Consider the following 20,445-nt stretch of genomic DNA (forward strand, 5'->3'; position numbering starts at 1 on the left):
ACAACAACCCTAGAAGTTCAATTCCTTTCGCCACTCAAAGGATGAGAAAAGCAGGCCATGTGGCCCAGCCCAGCACCCAGTCCCCATTCATCTTGCTTCCAGCGAGGGCTGTGCCCCCTCCCCTCCAGTGACAATGCAGGAGAAGCAGAGCTCCACAAGGGGGCAGCAGGGTGCCCACAGAGCACCCTACTGGGGGTGGGGGAAGAGGGAAAATACCCCACACAAAGGGTGGGGCTTGGACCTCCCTTCTCCTGAATGAAGGGGAATTTCAGGACAGGAAATACCAATAAAGAAACTATGACATCACAGAAACAGCTTGGGCCCTGGGTTCAACTGGAGTTCTTCCTCTTTTTTTTTTCCTTTAAGACTTATTTATTAATTTTAGAGTGAGCACAAGAGCACAGGGGGTGGGGCGCTGGAGTGGGCAGAGGGAAAGGGAGAGAGGAAGAGAGAGAGAATTCCAAGCAGACTCCCCGCTGAACACAGAGCCCCACACAGGGCTCCATCTCACTACCCTGAGATCATGACCTGAGCCGAAATCGATTCGGCCTCTCAACTGACTGAGCCACACGGGTTGCTTCTTACTAGCTCTGTGACCTTGAGCAAGTTTCTCAAAACCTTTTTTCCTCATCTCTTAAATGGGGATCATTTCTACTTAAAGGGTTAGTGTTGATAATGAGATAGCCAGGTAAAGCACATAGCACAATGCTTTGCAATTAGTTTGTTTGCTCTTTATAAATGACACATAAGTACAAATACACACACACACACACACAGAGACGGAAGCCCCGCAAAATGAAAGGGGGGACTTGCAGACCAGTCCATCTCCCACTTTGTTACACAGAATGGGTAGAGCAGGAGATGGACAGTAATAGCTAAGATCTAGAGGTCAGAACAATTTGTAATTATTTGGTCTTTGTAATCATCCCAAGGAACAAAAGATGCTTCATCCAACTGCATTTTATGGTTGCTCTTTCTCTGGGTGATGCAGTGTGAATGAGGGGGATGAGGACAATACATCACCAGGATAGCAGTTCTCACTCCCTGCACTCCGCCCATGAACGGTACCCAGTGCTAAGCATTTCTCCTGCAAACAATCACATGCACTGGGTGCTATTATTATCCCCACGTCAGCCAGGCCCTTTCTTGCTGGAACTAAAGGAACGAGCAAAAGAAAAATCCTTGCTGAAAAGAACAAACACTTAGAAGTCATTCTTCTGTCTCTTCCCCAGGTGATTTGAAAAAACTCACTGGAAAGCAGATCTGTGGAGAGAAAGAGCACTCGAGAGAGAGCGAACACCTAACCAAGTTCAATGGGTCAAGCATGGTGGTTTTTTTGTGTTCAGATATTCTCTTCTCCTTAATTTTCACAATAACTCTATTGGTGAGGCATCAAAATGCCCACAAAGAGGACAGCCTGCCACTCTGGGATTGAGTAAGAAGGCCAAGTTCACAGAGCGAGAGGGCGCAGGCTCTGGTTAAAGCTGTGATGGAAGCCCACGTCTGGGTTTTCTGGTTGCCATGCTTTCTCCGCTCATTCCCAGTAACTAAAGACTCGCCTCGTACTGGATGCCACGATGCAAGGAAATGCTCAAACGCTAAGCTCAAATACTGCGTGGGCACATCACCTCCGGCTTCTCAGTTTTCTCACCTAAAAAGCAGGGAGCATTTAGCTAACTCTACCATTGCAGGGAGACCCAATGGGCCACACGCTGATCACGTCATTTCCTGCTACATGATATGATACAGTTTCACGGCAGGGCACGGCCATTCAGCAGACTCATGAGCACGCGGTGTTCCCGTATAGCCAGTGGCCTTGACGATGGGGCAGGAAAGTCATCATTTTGCTCTTCTTTTCTAGGAATTGTCCCCAAGCAATAAGAAGGAAAAAAAGCAGAAGTGTGAAGTCCGTTTTCATTAAAACCCAGGCGTCAGCAAAAACCCAAACCTCGAAATATGAGAAAAAGCTGCCAAAAGTAGTAGAGATTGAACAGAGGTGAGTTCAGGAGGAAGCAGAAAGAGAACTCCAGAAGGAGAAGATCCCACAGACGTCTCCACTGGCTGGGGAGTAGCTAAGGCTACACAGACACCCACCGAACACTCCAGGTCTTGCGGGAAAAGCCAGGTAGCCTGCAGTGTGGCCCTGGCTCCTCCCCAGCACAGACCTACCCCAAACAGTTGGCCCAGGGACAGAATCTCTACACACTCACTATAAAGACAAAAGGAAGGAAGTGACATGAAAAAATAAATGGAAGGGAGAAAGAACACTCACCGGAAAAATGTTACCATGAAACAAAGAAGTATCAGCAAACGTTTCCTCATGAGTTTAAGTAAAATAATGGAACAATTTCTTATGAAAGAAGGGCCTAAAGCTAAGCTATAAGAGCTCAAGAAAGAGACAGCTGACAGGAGGAAGAGGTAAATGTGACCTGCAAAGTTCAGGGAAGAAGTGGAAGAAAAATCAAAGAAATCAAGACAAAAATGGCAAGAGCACAAAAATGAAGACGCCGATGAAAACACAGTAAGGGACACACAGGATGGAAATGAGAGGAGAAGAAGGAGGAGGAGGAGAAAGAGGAGGAGGAAAAGGAGAGGGAGGAGAAGAAGGAAAGAAGAAGAAGGAGAAGGCGAGGGAGACGGAAGGGGAGGGGGAGCAGAAGAAGGAGGAGGAGGAGAGGGAGAGGAAGAAGAAAGAGAGAGAAGGAGGGGAGGAAGGAAGGATATTTTAGTTAAAGAGAAAATGATATACATATAATCTGCATGTATATATGTATATATTCATATACATATGAAATTGTGCATATGAAATGTGCATGTATATATATATATATATATACACTCACAAGAAATCCATGGAATTCCTGAAAGAAAACCAAAATAATGGAACAAAACAAATACTGAAGGATATAATTCAAGAAAACTTTCCTGACCTGCAAAATATGAATGCAGATATTAAAAGAGCATGCTGTGTACCGAGAAAAAAAACTGACCCAGACAGTGAACACCAAGGTAGGTCCTAGCAAAGTTCCTGACTTCAAGGATAAAGGATACTTTGGGGCAAAAAGCTCAAGTCTGCTTTCATGGGAAAAACATCAAGCTGGCCTCAGACTTCTCCTGAGCTATACCCAACTCTAACAACGTGTAAGATCGAGGATGTGCAGCTTTGCAGGCTCAGCGTGCAGCGGTGGGAAAGAAGGGCAGCCTCGCTGCAGGAAGCCTGGGAACAGGGCGCTCTCTCGCTCTCCACGCACGCAATGCAGGCAGCTGTGCTATCGTGAAACGGGCAAGGTCTTCGGATCAGACAGACCTGAGCCAATCCTGGCTCCACTTCTCCAGGCTCTGTGATTTAGGGTCATTTTACACCTTTGCACCTTAGCGTCCCCATCTTCAAAATGGGGACAATAATTCCTACCTCTGCGCATGAAATGAAATAATATGAAGCAAAGTGCTCAGCACAGGGCCAAGTGCACAGTAGGTGATTAACAAACAACTATTATTTCTGTTTAGTCTTTAAAATCATCACTTCTTGGGGCACCTGGGTGGCTCAGTGGGTTGAGAGTCTGACTCTTGATTTTAGTCAGGTCATGATCTCGGGGTTATGAGATCAAGCCCTGAGTCAGGCTCCGTGCTTAGCAGGGACTCTGCTTGAGATCTTCTCTCTCCCTCTCTCTCTCTCTTCCTCCCTCTCCCTCTGTCCCTCCCCCCTCTAAAACTAAAAATAAAAATCGTTAAAGTCATCACGTCATTCCCGAGTGTCCCCACCCCTAAACCCCTAGGATGCTGGGGTATGAAGGAGTCCCATTACAAAGAATACCGTGGCTGCTTGTGGGATCCTCCCCGACATGAACTGGAAGAGGGTCTGCAGCGGGTCGTTGGCGGCCAGCGTGCTGGTGAAGCTGCAGGGAGAGGTGACCGTTAGTGGGGACCAAGCCAAGAGAGCCTTTTACCCGTTGCCAGCGGCACAAAAGCTCCCCTAGATTCCTACTTGATTGCAGCAGCTTCTTTCCGAACATGAATTTCTCTTTGTTTCTCAGTTGTGCCTCTGCTACTCCCACTTTTGGGGGGCTTGGCAGGCTCTTCCTTCCACCACACACCCCACATGGAGCCCGCTGTTGGGGGATACTTCCTGCACTCCGGCACTGACACCCTAACTCTTGAGTACCCATTTCTCTAGGCTTCCTTTGTCACTGAAATGATGCCCCAACATTGCACAGGTCCCTGGAGAGCCCCAGCAGTTAACCCAAACCTCCTCTCCACGGGCCCCTCCTCCACAGTCGTCCCCCTGGACTCCCCACCGCCCCCCAGCAGCCCCCTCGGGCCCCGCCCACAGCTCTCAGGGCTGGCTTCTCTGGCTCAAGCCTAGTCCCGCTTGGCAGTGCTTTTACTCACAAGCACTAAATAGCCATTTCCCGTAACCAGAGAGGCGTAGAGCAGGGACCAGAAATGATCCTGCTGATGACGAACTGTGGGATATGCTTAACAAGGGTATAATAAGCTCTATCGCTGATTTGAGATTTCAGCATACTCAGTAAGAGATATTCTTCACAATTCACTGGGCCCCATCAAAAATCAATGGCTCAAGGCAAAAACCTGTAGCAGAGATGTATGCTCTACCGTGGGGTTGTGGGATGTTCATTTCCAAAGCCCGAAGGAGAATCATCCCTCAGACCATGGTCTTTTATTTAATAGCACCCTTGCCTCGTGAGCTCAGAGTGCTTATCATAGTAAAATGCCAGTGCTCCCCACCACCCTGAGCATAATGAAGGGCACAGAGCGTTCCTCGTCCCTGGGAAGACTGAGGGTTAGGGTAGAAAGGATGGAGAAGGGTAGTGTGACAGCCTTGAATGCAGGTGCGATCTTCTCAGCCAACGGCCCAACAGCCGGCTTATGGCCAATTTAAACTTGAGTTCAGCTGAGAGGTTCACAGCGTCACAGCTTCCACCACCACAGGGAGAGGAACGTCCTTCTCCCTGTCGGATCCAAGTCTGCCCCTTCCGGGAGGGCCCCCCAGCCCTCCCCACCCCTGCCACAAGTCTGTCCCTGCCTCCCAGGGATCTGGCTGCAGCCCGAGGAGCTTACTCAGAAACCCTTCCTTCTCGAGCACCCTGACACCCAGCTCCCCCACTCACTCCTCCTTATCCCAAACTCCTGGCCGTGTAGTCAGCCTCCCGTGCTGTCTCGTCCTGGTTTGGGCATTCTTCCTGGTCTCGGTGTGCTGCCGTGATCTCTGACTAAACACATCCCTTGGGTCTTGTCATGTCCCCCTGCCCTAGATGAAGACCGCAGCATCCAGTCCCGTCCTATAAAGCCCGCTCCTAGCACAGCTCCTGCTCCCCCATATCCTGACCTTCCTCTCAGTGCCCACATTCCCCACTGCAAGACTAAGTGGTAGACAACTCCTAACTCTCAGGTGTAAGTCCCTGAGTTAACTGTAAGTGGTCACCTAGTCTTTCACTGATGGAACATTCTAGAAGAGTTCCTCCCAAAGAGAACTAACAGATTGTAGAAATCTACGTTATTTTTGGAACAGACCCTGAGAAATATTACTAAAGTGTTTATTTATCAAGCAGGTAGAAAGAATGTGTCCAGGTCTAGGTTATAAGAATCTGGAGAAGTGATATCCTGCGTGTGGATCAGAAAAGGGAAATTGGAAGAATGCTTGGTGTGGGGGGCTTCCCAGGGCATCCTGCACTTCTCCCCACCACCCCCTCCCTTGGTGGGGGGAGGCCTCTCGGCTTCACTGGTCTCCTTTGCCGGCCCCCAGCTCACTCACCCACTCATAACCCAGCTGTAGGTCCTCGGGTCCATCTTGCTGGAGAGGAACAAGGCGTGGCCCCACAGGTGGTTCTTCATGGCCCACTCCAAGGCTTCCTGAAAACAAAAGCACATCGCATTCAATGTGGCCCTCCTCCCCTTCCTCTACCGACAGCATGGGATGGTGTTCCGGTAAGGCCGCCCCTGAGCCATACTGGCTGGGCTCCCAGGAAGACTCAGAGCGTCATCCGCGAGTGCGACAGAGGAGCAGTGGGGAAATGGGCTCTAACTGGTGTGTTTTTCTCTGCAAGATGTCCCTTCTCCAGCCTTCACTTGATCAAATCCATTATGCTATTAGCTGCCCCTCAAACATAGTTTCCAGTCAGCCTTATCTCTATAGCAGACATCACACAATGCTTTTAGGAACGTAAGCACCTCACCCCAAGGGCTGAGCTTCAAAATACAGGTAGCAAGATGATATTCGTGGGGGCATGTTAAAGGAACCATTTGTTTTTTACAACTGTGACAGAGACAGCTAGTTCCCCACCAAAACCCGTGCTCCCCTTCCTGCTGCATTTCCCCACCTCTCTTGCACCTAGAAGTGGCTGAGTCCAGGCTGTGGAATGGGAGTAGAAGTGATGTGTGCAGGTAACACGTCTGGCTCCTGGAGGCCCCTTGCCCAATCTTCCCTACCCCTTTTTCCATTGGGCTGGCGGGAAGGAAGATGTTCAGATGGTACAGCCTCCCCAGTGCCGAGTCCTGTTCACCTGCCCAGGACTCCCATGTGACTAATGAACCTGCTACTATGTTTAAGCCAGGATGCATAGCGGTTAACCTGACGCACCTAATATTATGTAGCTAATTGCTTGTTAACTACCAAGTGTTTAACTACCAACTTCATATGCCAAATGAATGACACCATTAACTTGGTGAGATCAGTTGGAAGCTGTAAATCTTACCACACACACACAGACACACACTCATCTTTCATTCAATTTTCAGAATTATTTAGTAAGAGCTTAATTTATATTTGAGGTTTTGACCTGGTATTAATAATTTCCTTAGTACTCAAAAATAATTTGATTTTTGGACAGGAAGTCACTAATGAGGTAACTCCAGCTCCAGGTGCAGATTTCTTTGATCATTCCAACATCTCCCACCCTATCTTATTAGAAGACAGAGAACAAATTTAAACCACCACCCTTAGGAAAATCAGCTTCACATCCACTACAAGGAAAAATGACATTGAGCTACTCTTTTCATATGTTAAACTAGTTCACAACAGTATTTTTTTTAAGGGAATTACTAATAATTGGTTGGGAATCACCATTTTGCTCAAAAATTTGCATCAAAAGTATAATTTAAGAATAAGTGAAGAAATTGAGAAATTACACTGAGGATATTAATCTCACACAGTGCCAGAGATGAGACACCAGTCAAATATTAATAAAGATATGAAGGATATTTTGGTCTCCAGCTCTTCGTGAGCCATTCTGAGCTCCCAGAGTACCCTTTCTATCCCCTGCTCACCTTTAGGGCAGGAATGACCGGTGGTGTGATGGATGGTTAGAAGCCCAAGCTCAGACATCAGGCTGCCTAGATCTGAACCCTGGCTTTATTACTCAGTAACTTTCCTCATCTGTAAGTACATAAAACAGGAATAGGACCTAACCTACAGGGTTTCTATGAAGATAAATGAGACAATGCATGTAACATGTTAAGTAAGTGCCTGGTACATAGAAAGTATTTTTAAAATATTTGCTTTTGTTATTGTTATTGTTATGGTCATTACTTAATCTTTCTTAAGGAAAGAGATTATTACTGATTTATCTCTGTATCCCGCACTGGGTTCAATGGCTTAGAAGTAGTGGTTGCTTAATAAACGTTTACTGAATAAATAAATCACTGGTGAAATTGCAGGTCTCTACTATATAGTGAACAGGGGATGGGTAGCATATGATCCCACTGATTTTCACTGAGTATCATGCCTTGCACTCATTTAAAATATAACATCACTGGGGCTCCTAGGTGGCTCAGTAGGTTAAGCACCTGACTTCAACTCAAATCATGATCTCAGGGTCCTGGGATCAAGCCCTGCATTGGGCTCTCCACTCATCAGGGAGTATGCTTGTTCCTCTCCCTCTCCCTCTGCCCCTTCCCCTGCTTGTGCACTCTCTCTCTCTCTCTCAAATAAATAAATAAAATCCTTTAAAAATAAATAAAATATAACATCATATACAAATAATCAGAGATTAAAAATTCAAATGTAAAGGAGAAGTCACAAAAGTACTTGAACTTGATTATCTAACAATTTTGAAGTAGGAAAGTCTTTCAAAATATCACCCCAAAAAAGTAATTTTGCACAGAAAGTTCAAAAAAGTAAAGAGCTACTACAAATCAATAAATAGAGATCAAAAATCCACCAGAAAAATGAAGAAAATCCATGACAAAAAATTCACAGATTAAACGATATTAGACTTCACTTATAATAAAGGAAATGAAAACTACACTAAATTACTTTTTTTTTCACCTCCCAGGTTGGTACATATCAAAAGCTTGGAAACGCACTGAGTTGGTGAGAATGGAGAAATGATCAGTCTCACGTATTGCTGGTAGAGTAACTGGTGCACCTCTGAAATGGCAACTTGTTGCTACTTCTCAAAATTTCAAGCCATATACCCTTTGACTCAACACTTCCGTTTCCAGGAGCTATTCTAGAAATCATAGTATATTCTCTCACATGGCAAATGACTCTGGCTGTTACTACAGCACTATTCGTGATAGCAAAAGACTGTAAATCATCTACATGTCAATCCATCAGGGTTTAGTTAATTATAATTTATCTTTAGAAATCTGTGCAGCCATAAAAAATAATGAAGAAGGTATTTATATGTTATAAGGAGCAGGAATCAGGAAAATGTGGCCTGAAGGCCAAATTCAGCCCACTGTCTATTTCAGTACAGCCCACAAACTAAAGATAACTTTTCACATTTTTAAATGATTGGGAGAAAAAATAAAAAAAGAATAATACTTCATTACACATGAAATTTATATATAATTCCAATTTCTATGTCCATAAATAAAACACAGCCATACCCACTCATTTACATATGTCTGTGGCTGCTTTTACTTGACAACAACAGAATTGAGCAGTTGCAACTGGCCTGCAAAACCTCATACATTACTGTCTGGGGCGCCTGGCTGGCTCAGTTTGAAGAGCATTTGACTCTTAATCTCAGAGTCGTGAGTTTGAGCCCCACACTGGGTGTAGAGATCACTTAATACCATTTTATGTATGTGGAGATATAGATATAGATATAGATATAGATATTTTACTATCTGTCCTTTTACAGAAAACAATTGCCAATCCCAATATAGAGTATTTTCTAAGGTATTTTGTTAAATGAAAAAAAGGTGAAGAAATGGTATATAGAGGGTGCCTGGCTGTAGAGCGTGCAACTCTTGATCTTGGGGCCGTGAGTTCAAGCCCCACATTGAGTGTAGAGATTACTTTAAAATCTTTAAAAAAAAAAAAAAGAAAGAAAGAAAGAAAGAAAGAAAGAAAGAAAGAAAGAAAGAAGAAAAAGAAACAGTATATAGTAAGCTATTTAAAAAGGAGAAAATGATTACATATGCAGAAAATATCTCTGGATATTTCAGAGACAGCAATTCAGTGGCTGAAAGGGTGGGGGCATCATTTTCTTCACTATATCCCCTTTATCTTTTGAGTTTTGAATCATATTGATATATGATTATATACCAATATTTACATTTCCTTTAAAATGTGAGGGACGCCTGGGTGGCTCAGTCAGTTAAGCATCTGCCTTTGGCTCAGGTCATGATCCCAGGGTCCTGGAATCGAGTCCAGCACTACGCTCCCTGCTCAGCGGGGGAAGCTGCTTCTCCCTCTGCCTGCTGCTCCCCCTGTTCATGCTGCCTCTCCCTCTCTCTCTCTTTCTCTCTCTGATAAATAAATAAATAAATAAATAAATAAATAAATAAATAAATCTTTAAGAAACAGACTTCCGTAAAATGTGAGTTCAACTTCAAAATCAACGAGGCATAAAAAAATAGGTAAGTATGTGAGGTGATGAATGTTATTAATTAACTCCATGGGGAGGATCCTTTCACAATGTATTTATGATATCTGTATATCAAATCATCACATTGTACACTTTAAATATCCTACAATTTTGTCAAATACACCTCAATTAAAATTTTTGAATAAATAATGTAAAGATCAAAATTGTCTAATTTGCATATAAAAAATAAACAAGATATTGGGGCGCTTGGGTGACTCAGTCGTTAGGCGTCTGCCTTTGGCTCAGGGCGTGATCCCAAGGACCTGGGATCAAGCCCCACATCGGGCTCTCCGCTCAGCGGGAAGCCTGCTTCTTCCTCTCCCACTCCCCCTGCTTGTGTTCCCTCTCTCGCTGGCTGTCTCTCTCTCTCTGTCAAAATAAATAAATAAAATCTTTAAAATAAATAAATAATAAAAATAAACAAGATATCACTTCATCTGTTGAATTAAAATATTCAATATTGGTAGGCATACGTTAGAGCTGGTGGGGATAACATTTGCAAACAAGCTTTCTGGNCTTTAAGAAACAGACTTCCGTAAAATGTGAGTTCAACTTCAAAATCAACGAGGCATAAAAAAATAGGTAAGTATGTGAGGTGATGAATGTTATTAATTAACTCCATGGGGAGGATCCTTTCACAATGTATTTATGATATCTGTATATCAAATCATCACATTGTACACTTTAAATATCCTACAATTTTGTCAAATACACCTCAATTAAAATTTTTGAATAAATAATGTAAAGATCAAAATTGTCTAATTTGCATATAAAAAAATAACAAGATATTGGGGCGCTTGGGTGACTCAGTCGTTAGGCGTCTGCCTTTGGCTCAGGGCGTGATCCCAAGGACCTGGGATCAAGCCCCACATCGGGCTCTCCGCTCAGCGGGAAGCCTGCTTCTTCCTCTCCCACTCCCCCTGCTTGTGTTCCCTCTCTCGCTGGCTGTCTCTCTCTCTCTGTCAAATAAATAAATAAAATCTTTAAAATAAATAAATAATAAAAATAAACAAGATATCACTTCATCTGTTGAATTAAAATATTCAATATTGGTAGGCATACGTTAGAGCTGGTGGGGATAACATTTGCAAACAAGCTTTCTGGAAACTAATTTAGTGTATATGTGAAGAATGTTTTAAGAGTGCATACACTTCAGGGGCATCTGGGTGGCTCAGTCATTAAGCGTCTGCTTTCGGTCCAGCGGGTGATCCCAGGGTCCTGGGATCGAGCCCCACATCAGGCTCCATGCTCCGATGGGAGCCTGCTTCTTCCTCTCCCACTCCCCCTGCTTGTGTTCCCTCTCTCTGGGAACTGGCTGTCTCTCTCTGTGTCAAATAAATAAATAAAATCTTTAAAAATAAATAAATAAATAAAATTAAGAAAAGAAAGTGCATATACTTTAACCCATAATTCCATTCTAGGAATCTATCCTATAAAAATAAGAAGAGGAACCAAAGATTTTTATAACAAGATGTTCAAATTGTGTAATTTATAATGGGTGACCACATTGTAGATAGCCTATATATNTAAAATAAATAAATAATAAAAATAAAATAAACAAGATATCACTTCATCTGTTGAATTAAAATATTCAATATTGGTAGGCATACGTTAGAGCTGGTGGGGATAACATTTGCAAACAAGCTTTCTGGAAACTAATTTAGTGTATATGTGAAGAATGTTTTAAGAGTGCATACACTTCAGGGGCATCTGGGTGGCTCAGTCATTAAGCGTCTGCTTTCGGTCCAGCGGGTGATCCCAGGGTCCTGGGATCGAGCCCCACATCAGGCTCCATGCTCCGATGGGAGCCTGCTTCTTCCTCTCCCACTCCCCCTGCTTGTGTTCCCTCTCTCTGGGAACTGGCTGTCTCTCTCTGTGTCAAATAAATAAATAAAATCTTTAAAAATAAATAAATAAATAAAATTAAGAAAAGAAAGTGCATATACTTTAACCCATAGTTCCATTCTAGGAATCTATCCTATAAAAATAAGAAGAGGAACCAAAGATTTTTATAACAAGATGTTCAAATTGTGTAATTTATAATGGGTGACCACATTGTAGATAGCCTATATATTCAAAAACAGTGAATTAGATAAATAAAATATTATACATTCACACAGTGGAACATTGTCCATTTTTTAAATGGTACATTTTAATGCCCTGGGACATTACACCATATAATCTTAAATGAAAAAATAGAAATAATTGTATATGTAATTTAATTTAATTTTTAATATATATGCATAGAAAAATGCTAGAAATAAATATATCAAGATGTTAACAGATGCTATTTTTTTTAAGATTTTATTTATTTATTTGAGAGACAGAGAGAACACAACAGGGAGGAGGGGCAGAGGGACAAACAGACTCCCAGCTCAGTGTGGAGCCCAATGCGGGGCTCGATCCCAGGACCCTGAGATCATGACCTGAGCTGAAGTCAGATGTTTAACCGACTGAGCCACCCAGGCACTCCAACAAATTATATCTTTAAATGGCAAGACTATATGATTTTTTTTCTTTGTACCTTTCTGAACGTCTTAAGCACTCTAAAATGAATATATATTACTCATATGACTGGGGGCGGGGGCGTGGTTACTTTTTAAAAACAAGCATGGAGGGGTCACACTTGCCTTCTTCCTTCCGTAGTAGAGCAGTTTAGTGAATTTCTCTACGATCTGTGCAGGTGTCTCCACACTGGGGGGAATCTCCCCGGTGAGCAGGTTCGGGGTCCCTGAGCTCAGCACCGGCCTGTCCTCATCGGTCAGGTTGATGAGGTTGGCCACAGGCGGCTGCCTCTTGTACTTCTCCAGTTTCCTGCAGTCTTGCATCAGCAGGTCCGCGATGTCGGACCCCACCATGGACTGCAAGGCAAGGACGGTCATCCTGAGGGAGAATCCTCTCGTCCTCCTGCCCGCAGCCCCAGCACCAGAGCACCTGCCCTCTCCATGAGGAGGCGGACTTGAAAACACAAGACCGTCCTTCCTTGGATTGTTGTATTTCAAACTTCAGCTTCCCTCTCATACACTCTCAGGTATTTTCTGCCTGTTGGGAGCCACGGAGATAACCAGAAATATGCACACTCTTACAAGGGTATTATGTGATTGGTACAGTAACCCAAGGACTGTAAGATAACCCCAGGCCAGTGGAGAAGGGCAGGGAAAAGATTATCATTAGCAAACGGGGTTGCCATCTGAGCCATTTTTTCCCTAAGGGCCATTCGTTCTTCTTTCACATTATCTTTTACAATCATGCCATAAGCCGAATCTTCTCTATCCCAGAAAGACTTCAATTTCAATCCAGCTGCACCTGCCCACCTGTCAGAGCGATAATACTTTACCCCGTTCTGCCGACAAAGGAGAACCAACAATTGCCACAGTAGAGCTGAGTCTCTGCTCCTCTGCGTCTCAGATTTTAGGCTCTGAGCTGCTTTCTGCTGGCAAAATGTCATGATGTCCACCTTGTGTACGTCTTCCCTATGGAGAGATTTCAGGGAGCAAAAGGTGAGCGGCAGACGCTTTCTCCGCACAGGAACATCGGCTCCTTCTGCATTCTGAGGATACTAGTGGGGCGGGNGGGTCGTGAGTTTGAGCCCCACACTGGGTGTAGAGATCACTTAATACCATTTTATGTATGTGGAGATATAGATGATATAGATATAGATATAGATATAGATATAGATATAGATATAGATAGATATAGATATTTTACTATCTGTCCTTTTACAGAAAACAATTGCCAATCCCAATATAGAGTATTTTCTAAGGTATTTTGTTAAATGAAAAAAAGGTGAAGAAATGGTATATAGAGGGTGCCTGGCTGTAGAGCGTGCAACTCTTGATCTTGGGGCCGTGAGTTCAAGCCCCACATTGAGTGTAGAGATTACTTTAAAATCTTTAAAAAAAAAAAAAAAAAGAAAAAAAAAAAGAAAGAAAGAAAGAAGAANAAGAAAGAAAGAAAGAAAGAAAGAAAGAAAGAAAGAAAGAAAGAAGAAAAAGAAACAGTATATAGTAAGCTATTTAAAAAGGAGAAAATGATTACATATGCAGAAAATATCTCTGGATATTTCAGAGACNTGTGGGGGGGTGCTGAGAGAGAAGCCTAATAACCCAGGGCTGGGCTACCCAGTCTGTAGTTTCCTTGTAGAACAGGAGGGGACCACAGAGATTCTCTCATATACCCTTTCTATTTTATAGATGTAGAAACTGAGGCCCAGGGACTGCACAGGATAGCAGGCAAGAGNGACTTTTGTGAAATGTGAGGGACGCCTGGGTGGCTCAGTCAGTTAAGCGTCTGCCTTTGGCTCAGGTCATGATCCCAGGGTCCTGGAATCGAGTCCAGCACTACGCTCCCTGCTCAGCGGGGGAAGCTGCTTCTCCCTCTGCCTGCTGCTCCCCCTGTTCATGCTGCCTCTCCCTCTCTCTCTCTTTCTCTCTCTGATAAATAAATAAATAAATAAATAAATAAATAAATAAATAAATAAATCTTTAAGAAACAGACTTCCATAAAATGTGAGTTCAACTTCAAAATCAACGAGGCATAAAAAAATAGGTAAGTATGTGAGGTGATGAATGTTATTAATTAACTCCATGGGGAGGATCCTTTCACAATGTATTTATGATATCTGTATATCAAATCATCACATTGTACACTTTAAATATCCTACAATTTTGTCAAATACACCTCAATTAAAATTTTTGAATAAATAATGTAAAGATCAAAATTGTCTAATTTGCATATAAAAAAATAAACAAGATATTGGGGCGCTTGGGTGACTCAGTCGTTATTGAATTAAAATATTCAATATTGGTAGGCATACGTTAGAGCTGGTGGGGATAACATTTGCAAACAAGCTTTCTGGAAACTAATTTAGTGTATATGTGAAGAATGTTTTAAGAGTGCATACACTTCAGGGGCATCTGGGTGGCTCAGTCATTAAGCGTCTGCTTTCGGTCCAGCGGGTGATCCCAGGGTCCTGGGATCGAGCCCCACATCAGGCTCCATGCTCCGATGGGAGCCTGCTTCTTCCTCTCCCACTCCCCCTGCTTGTGTTCCCTCTCTCTGGGAACTGGCTGTCTCTCTCTGTGTCAAATAAATAAATAAAATCTTTAAAAATAAATAAATAAATAAAATTAAGAAAAGAAAGTGCATATACTTTAACCCATAGTTCCATTCTAGGAATCTATCCTATAAAAATAAGAAGAGGAACCAAAGATTTTTATAACAAGATGTTCAAATTGTGTAATTTATAATGGGTGACCACATTGTAGATAGCCTATATATTCAAAAACAGTGAATTAGATAAATAAAATATTATACATTCACACAGTGGAACATTGTCCATTTTTTAAATGGTACATTTTAATGCCCTGGGACATTACACCATATAATCTTAAATGAAAAAATAGAAATAATTGTATATGTAATTTAATTTAATTTTTAATATATATGCATAGAAAAATGCTAGAAATAAATATATCAAGATGTTAACAGATGCTATTTTTTTTAAGATTTTATTTATTTATTTGAGAGACAGAGAGAACACAACAGGGAGGAGGGGCAGAGGGACAAACAGACTCCCAGCTCAGTGTGGAGCCCAATGCGGGGCTCGATCCCAGGACCCTGAGATCATGACCTGAGCTGAAGTCAGATGTTTAACCGACTGAGCCACCCAGGCACTCCAACAAATTATATCTTTAAATGGCAAGACTATATGATTTTTTTTCTTTGTACCTTTCCGAACGTCTTAAGCACTCTAAAATGAATATATATTACTCATATGACTGGGGGCGGGGGCGTGGTTACTTTTTAAAAACAAGCATGGAGGGGTCACACTTGCCTTCTTCCTTCCGTAGTAGAGCAGTTTAGTGAATTTCTCTACGATCTGTGCAGGTGTCTCCACACTGGGGGGAATCTCCCCGGTGAGCAGGTTCGGGGTCCCTGAGCTCAGCACCGGCCTGTCCTCATCGGTCAGGTTGATGAGGTTGGCCACAGGCGGCTGCCTCTTGTAATTCTCCAGTTTCCTGCAGTCTTGCATCAGCAGGTCCGCGATGTCGGACCCCACCATGGACTGCAAGGCAAGGACGGTCATCCTGAGGGAGAATCCTCTCGTCCTCCTGCCCGCAGCCCCAGCACCAGAGCACCTGCCCTCTCCATGAGGAGGCGGACTTGAAAACACAAGACCGTCCTTCCTTGGATTGTTGTATTTCAAACTTCAGCTTCCCTCTCATACACTCTCAGGTATTTTCTGCCTGTCGGGAGCCACGGAGATAACCAGAAATATGCACACTCTTACAAGGGTATTATGTGATTGGTACAGTAACCCAAGGACTGTAAGATAACCCCAGGCCAGTGGAGAAGGGCAGGGAAAAGATTATCATTAGCAAACGGGGTTGCCATCTGAGCCATTTTTTCCCTAAGGGCCATTCGTTCTTCTTTCACATTATCTTTTACAATCATGCCATAAGCCGAATCTTCTCTATCCCAGAAAGACTTCAATTTCAATCCAGCTGCACCTGCCCACCTGTCAGAGCGATAATACTTTACCCCGTTCTGCCGACAAAGGAGAACCAACAATTGCCACAGTAGAGCTGAGTCTCTGCTCCTCTGCGTCTCAGATTTTAGGCTCTGAGCTGCTTTCTGCTGGCAAAATGTCATGATGTCCACCTTGTGTACGTCTTCCCTATGGAGAGATTTCAGGGAGCAAAAGGTGAGCGGCAGACGCTTTCTCCGCACAGGAACATCGGCTCCTTCTGCATTCTGGATACTAGTGGGGCGGGTGTGGGGGGGTGCTGAGAGAGAAGCCTAATAACCCAGGGCTGGGCTACCCAGTCTGTAGTTTCCTTGTAGAACAGGAGGGGACCACAGAGATTCTCTCATATACCCTTTCTATTTTATAGATGTAGAAACTGAGGCCCAGGGACTGCACAGGATAGCAGGCAAGAGCACAGACTTCAGAGTCAGACTACCCTGGGTTTAAATCCAGCCTGCCACTTCTCAGCTTATACGAGGTTCTTATCCCATCTGAACCTCTCCTTTTTTCCCCTAAAATAGGGATAATGAGAAAAAAAAACTACGTCTGTATAAAAGGAATTAGGAAATTTTGTAGTGTATACTAAGTAATCAATAAATGGGTAATATTGTTTGGTGGCGGTCATTCAATAAAATCAATCAAATTGGAACCGGCCCCCTAGTGTCCACACACCCAGCTCGGCACTCTACCCCACATCTGTATACCTGTGTGTAAGAAATAGGTTCAATACTCTTATTGAAGGAACTGTCAAAATACTATGGGCTTGGGGTGCCTGGGTGGCTCAGTCGGTTAAGCATCTGCCTTCAGCTCATGTCATGATCCCAGGGTCCTGGGATCAATCCCCACATAGGGCTACCTGCTCAGTGGACAGCCTGCTTCTCTCTCTGCCTCTTTCCCCACCCCAACCTGGCTGTGCTTTCTCTCTTGCTCTCTCTCTCTCAAATAATAAATATATTCTTTAAAAAAAAATACTGTGGGCTTTTCTTGGAGGCAGAAGCTTCAGGATAAGAATAAGTTTATACGGTAGTGATGACATACACAGCGCTTCCCTACACTTAAAGCAGGCACAGTGGTGTTACGTCATTTCCTTAACAGCAAACTAAAACTCAGAGAGGACTGACTGACCTGTCCGCCATGGGACCTCTCCTTAGTAGGATGCAGGGGCCAAGGACCCCGGTCCTCTGACTCCAGCCAGGATTCCACAGCAGAGTGTCCTGAATTTTTATCAGAAACAGGACTAGGAATTTAAAAGCAGTTCTAGCTCAATCCTGCAGAGGGCAGTCTTGCACACTGTCCTGGAACTCCACTTACACCGTGCTCTCTCTCTCTCCAGAACAAGGCAAGAATTTTTTTCCCACTCTGAACCACTTGTCTATGATTTCCCAGGCTGTGCTCCACTTTTCTACCAGTACCGATTAAGTACTCAGAATGCTAAAACCTCCTACCATGTAGCTCCTGCAAAATTGTTTTCACATTTTTAATCTTAATTTTCCTCTCTGCCCTTCAACTATCAAATTGCTTGTCAAAATGGCTCAGGCCACATTTGTCTCTATCTTGTTGCACGGAGTATTCTGCTCCATGAGGGATAGACATTTTGTTTCAATGAAGCCAAGAATAAATCCCCAAAATGCTGATCTGGGCAGGCAGATTTCGTAGGTTCAAAAGCCCTCCCTTGACAGCTCTTAAGATAATCTACCTGATCAGGGGTCCTGAGAAAGTCCTCAGCTCTTCTTGTTCCTCGGAGTAATTAAGAATAACCTGGAACGAAAAATCAGATTTGGCGTGCAACACCATGTCCACCCAAGGCCCCAGTCAGTCAAGCCCAATATCAGAACCCATGGCTGCGGTCCTGGGATGTGGCTCAGCATCTTGGGGAGTACACACGAGGACAAAAGTAGTTCTCCAGGTGCTGAAAGGGAGCCAATGGCATTTCAGGAGAAACATAAATCTAGCATCACTTCTTTGAGAGAAGATCCCTACCCTTTCCTTCCCAAGACATGCCCCAAACCATGGAGTGCATGGCCCCGTCCCTCCACGAGTCCCCCATTCCTGGAGATGCCTGGGCTCAGGCAAAGGGAAATGGAAAGCAGTGTGCCAGCTTCCTGGGACACAGAACCTTGTTTACCTCCATGCTGTGCAGTTCCACGAGAGCCGTTTGTCCATCCCTGGGAGAGCTGGGACCCACACACACCAGCTGGCCTCCTGGCCCAAAACTCACAGGCACATGAGGGATATAGAACTTCATGGGCTCCTTGGGACCAGCAGCCGAGACATCCTCTGACCAACAGACACAGATGCCCCCTGTTAGCATCCCTGCGACTGCTTGTCTTCGCCGCAGAAGAATACCGCAGACACGTTTCTATCCAAATCCCACCAGAGCCAAGATAAGTCTCTGGGCGGGTGGTGTAATTAGAAGAAGCGTATGCTCCAAGTCAGAATTAAGCCTCTCAGAATTTGTCAGAATATAAGGTGGAGATTCGGTGGTTTGGTCCAAATGGGAAAGCACCAGGCCCAGACTGCCCAAGATGGCCAGAGGCTGGGGACTCTGGCTCTCGTGGCCCCAGTACTCATGACCCGTCTCCTACATCCAAACAAAACAATTATGCTTCGTGGCCTGCCTTTGCTTTACCAAACTGGCTCTGGTCTTCACTTTCTTCACCTGCTACATCAAAGGATCTCTGGGTGCCTCCTCTCCCAGCCTGACCCTGATGGCTAGAAGCAGTGTTCCCTTCCAAGACTCAGCCCTGATGCCATCTCCAGGACAAGAGAAAAGGTGAGAAATGGAGCCAAAATGGCATTTCCACCTCGGAGAGGGCCATGGGTAGACGAGGCAGGCAGTGATCCACTCTTGGAACAACAGAGGAACGGGGACTTTCCAAGAGGTGGCCACCCAGCCCTCTTCTCAGCAGACTTCAGCAATTCCTCAGATCACTTCGGTACCCACCGGCCTGAACTGGACTCCAAGCTGCGGGCGCCCTGGGCCCGTACATCTCGGAGGCATCGCCTATGTACTGGCTCAGCTCGTAGGCGCTGGAGCTGAGACCGGACTCGTGCTGCTGGAGAAGGTTGGACTCGGCGGCCAGTGGCGGCTACAAGTTACAGATAATGAAAACACATGGGAAGAATCAGAAGCACTTTCAGAGAGATGGCCCTCCCACGTGTTCCTTCAAAGCCACAAAATCAGAACTTTCAAATAAATACATTGAATGTGGATGTATCGCAAGGAAAAGAAGTGCTCATTTAATCGACAGATGTTTGTGAAAAAATGAACGATGGCCTATCAGAAAGGGTGTAGGCCCTGAGGCCAGGGGACCTGAATTCAAATCCCAGCTTTGTCAGGGCACCTGGCTGGCTCCGTTGGCAGAGCATGTGACTTTCGATCTTGGGGTTGTGAGTTCGAGCCTCACAGTGGGTGTAGAGATGGCTTAAAAATAAAATAAGTAAATCTTCAAATCCCAGCTTTGTCAACACCTGCTGTGACCTGAGACAATGACTTAGGCTGTCTGAGCTCAACTCCCTCATCTATAATATAATATCCGCCCTATAGAGTTCAAGTATTTCCTCATGCATTCGTTCACCGACGATTGAATGAGCACCTGCTATCTCCAGGCACTGTGCCTTCCCTGGGGATATAGGTGTACAAGAAATCCATGGAACTTACATCCCGGGAGGATAATACAATACATGAGAAAGCCCTTTGCACACTGTAAAGGGCTGTTCTTGTGTGTGACGGCTGTTCTTGTGTGTGGCTGCTGTTCTTGTGGGCATAGATTGCATAGTGTGTGCCCTGCTCCGTTCAGCATTAGGTAGACAGAAGAAAGTGTTCTCAAAAAACAGACAGATCTCAGGGCGCCTGAGTGGCTCAGCCTGGTTAAGTGTCTGCCTTCAGCTCAGGTCACAATGCCCCTCCCCCTGCTCATGCTCTGTCTCTTGCTTGCTCTGTCTCAAATAAATAAATAAAATCTTCAAAAAAAAAAAAAGGGGCAGACAGATCGCATCATGGAAACAAAATTAATATAAGACTGTCAGAAATCAAGAGCTTGTCTCTGCAGTATCTTTGCCACTTTCCCATAAATCTAA

The 20,445-nt window shown here is 44.3% G+C and overlaps 1 protein-coding gene across 2 annotated transcripts in view; it reads right to left on the bottom strand.

Moving 5' to 3' along the window:
- LOC100465314 (protein transport protein Sec16B) overlaps positions 1 to 20,445 on the bottom strand; it is a 49,549-nt gene that overhangs the window by 8,075 nt on the left and 21,029 nt on the right. For both annotated transcript variants that reach the window (XM_034666762.1, XM_034666763.1), the window contains 7 exons: positions 19,310 to 19,454; positions 18,491 to 18,642; positions 18,062 to 18,123; positions 16,380 to 16,515; positions 15,673 to 15,903; positions 5,774 to 5,871; positions 3,815 to 3,896 (listed from right to left, as the gene is read on the bottom strand). In XM_034666762.1, coding sequence (XP_034522653.1) covers positions 3,815 to 3,896; positions 5,774 to 5,871; positions 15,673 to 15,903; positions 16,380 to 16,515; positions 18,062 to 18,123; positions 18,491 to 18,642; positions 19,310 to 19,454 — 906 coding nt within the window. The remainder of the gene's footprint in view (positions 1 to 3,814; positions 3,897 to 5,773; positions 5,872 to 15,672; positions 15,904 to 16,379; positions 16,516 to 18,061; positions 18,124 to 18,490; positions 18,643 to 19,309; positions 19,455 to 20,445) is intronic.

Source organism: Ailuropoda melanoleuca, chromosome 8 (genome assembly GCF_002007445.2).
Source record: "Ailuropoda melanoleuca isolate Jingjing chromosome 8, ASM200744v2, whole genome shotgun sequence".
NCBI lineage: Eukaryota > Metazoa > Chordata > Mammalia > Carnivora > Ursidae > Ailuropoda > Ailuropoda melanoleuca.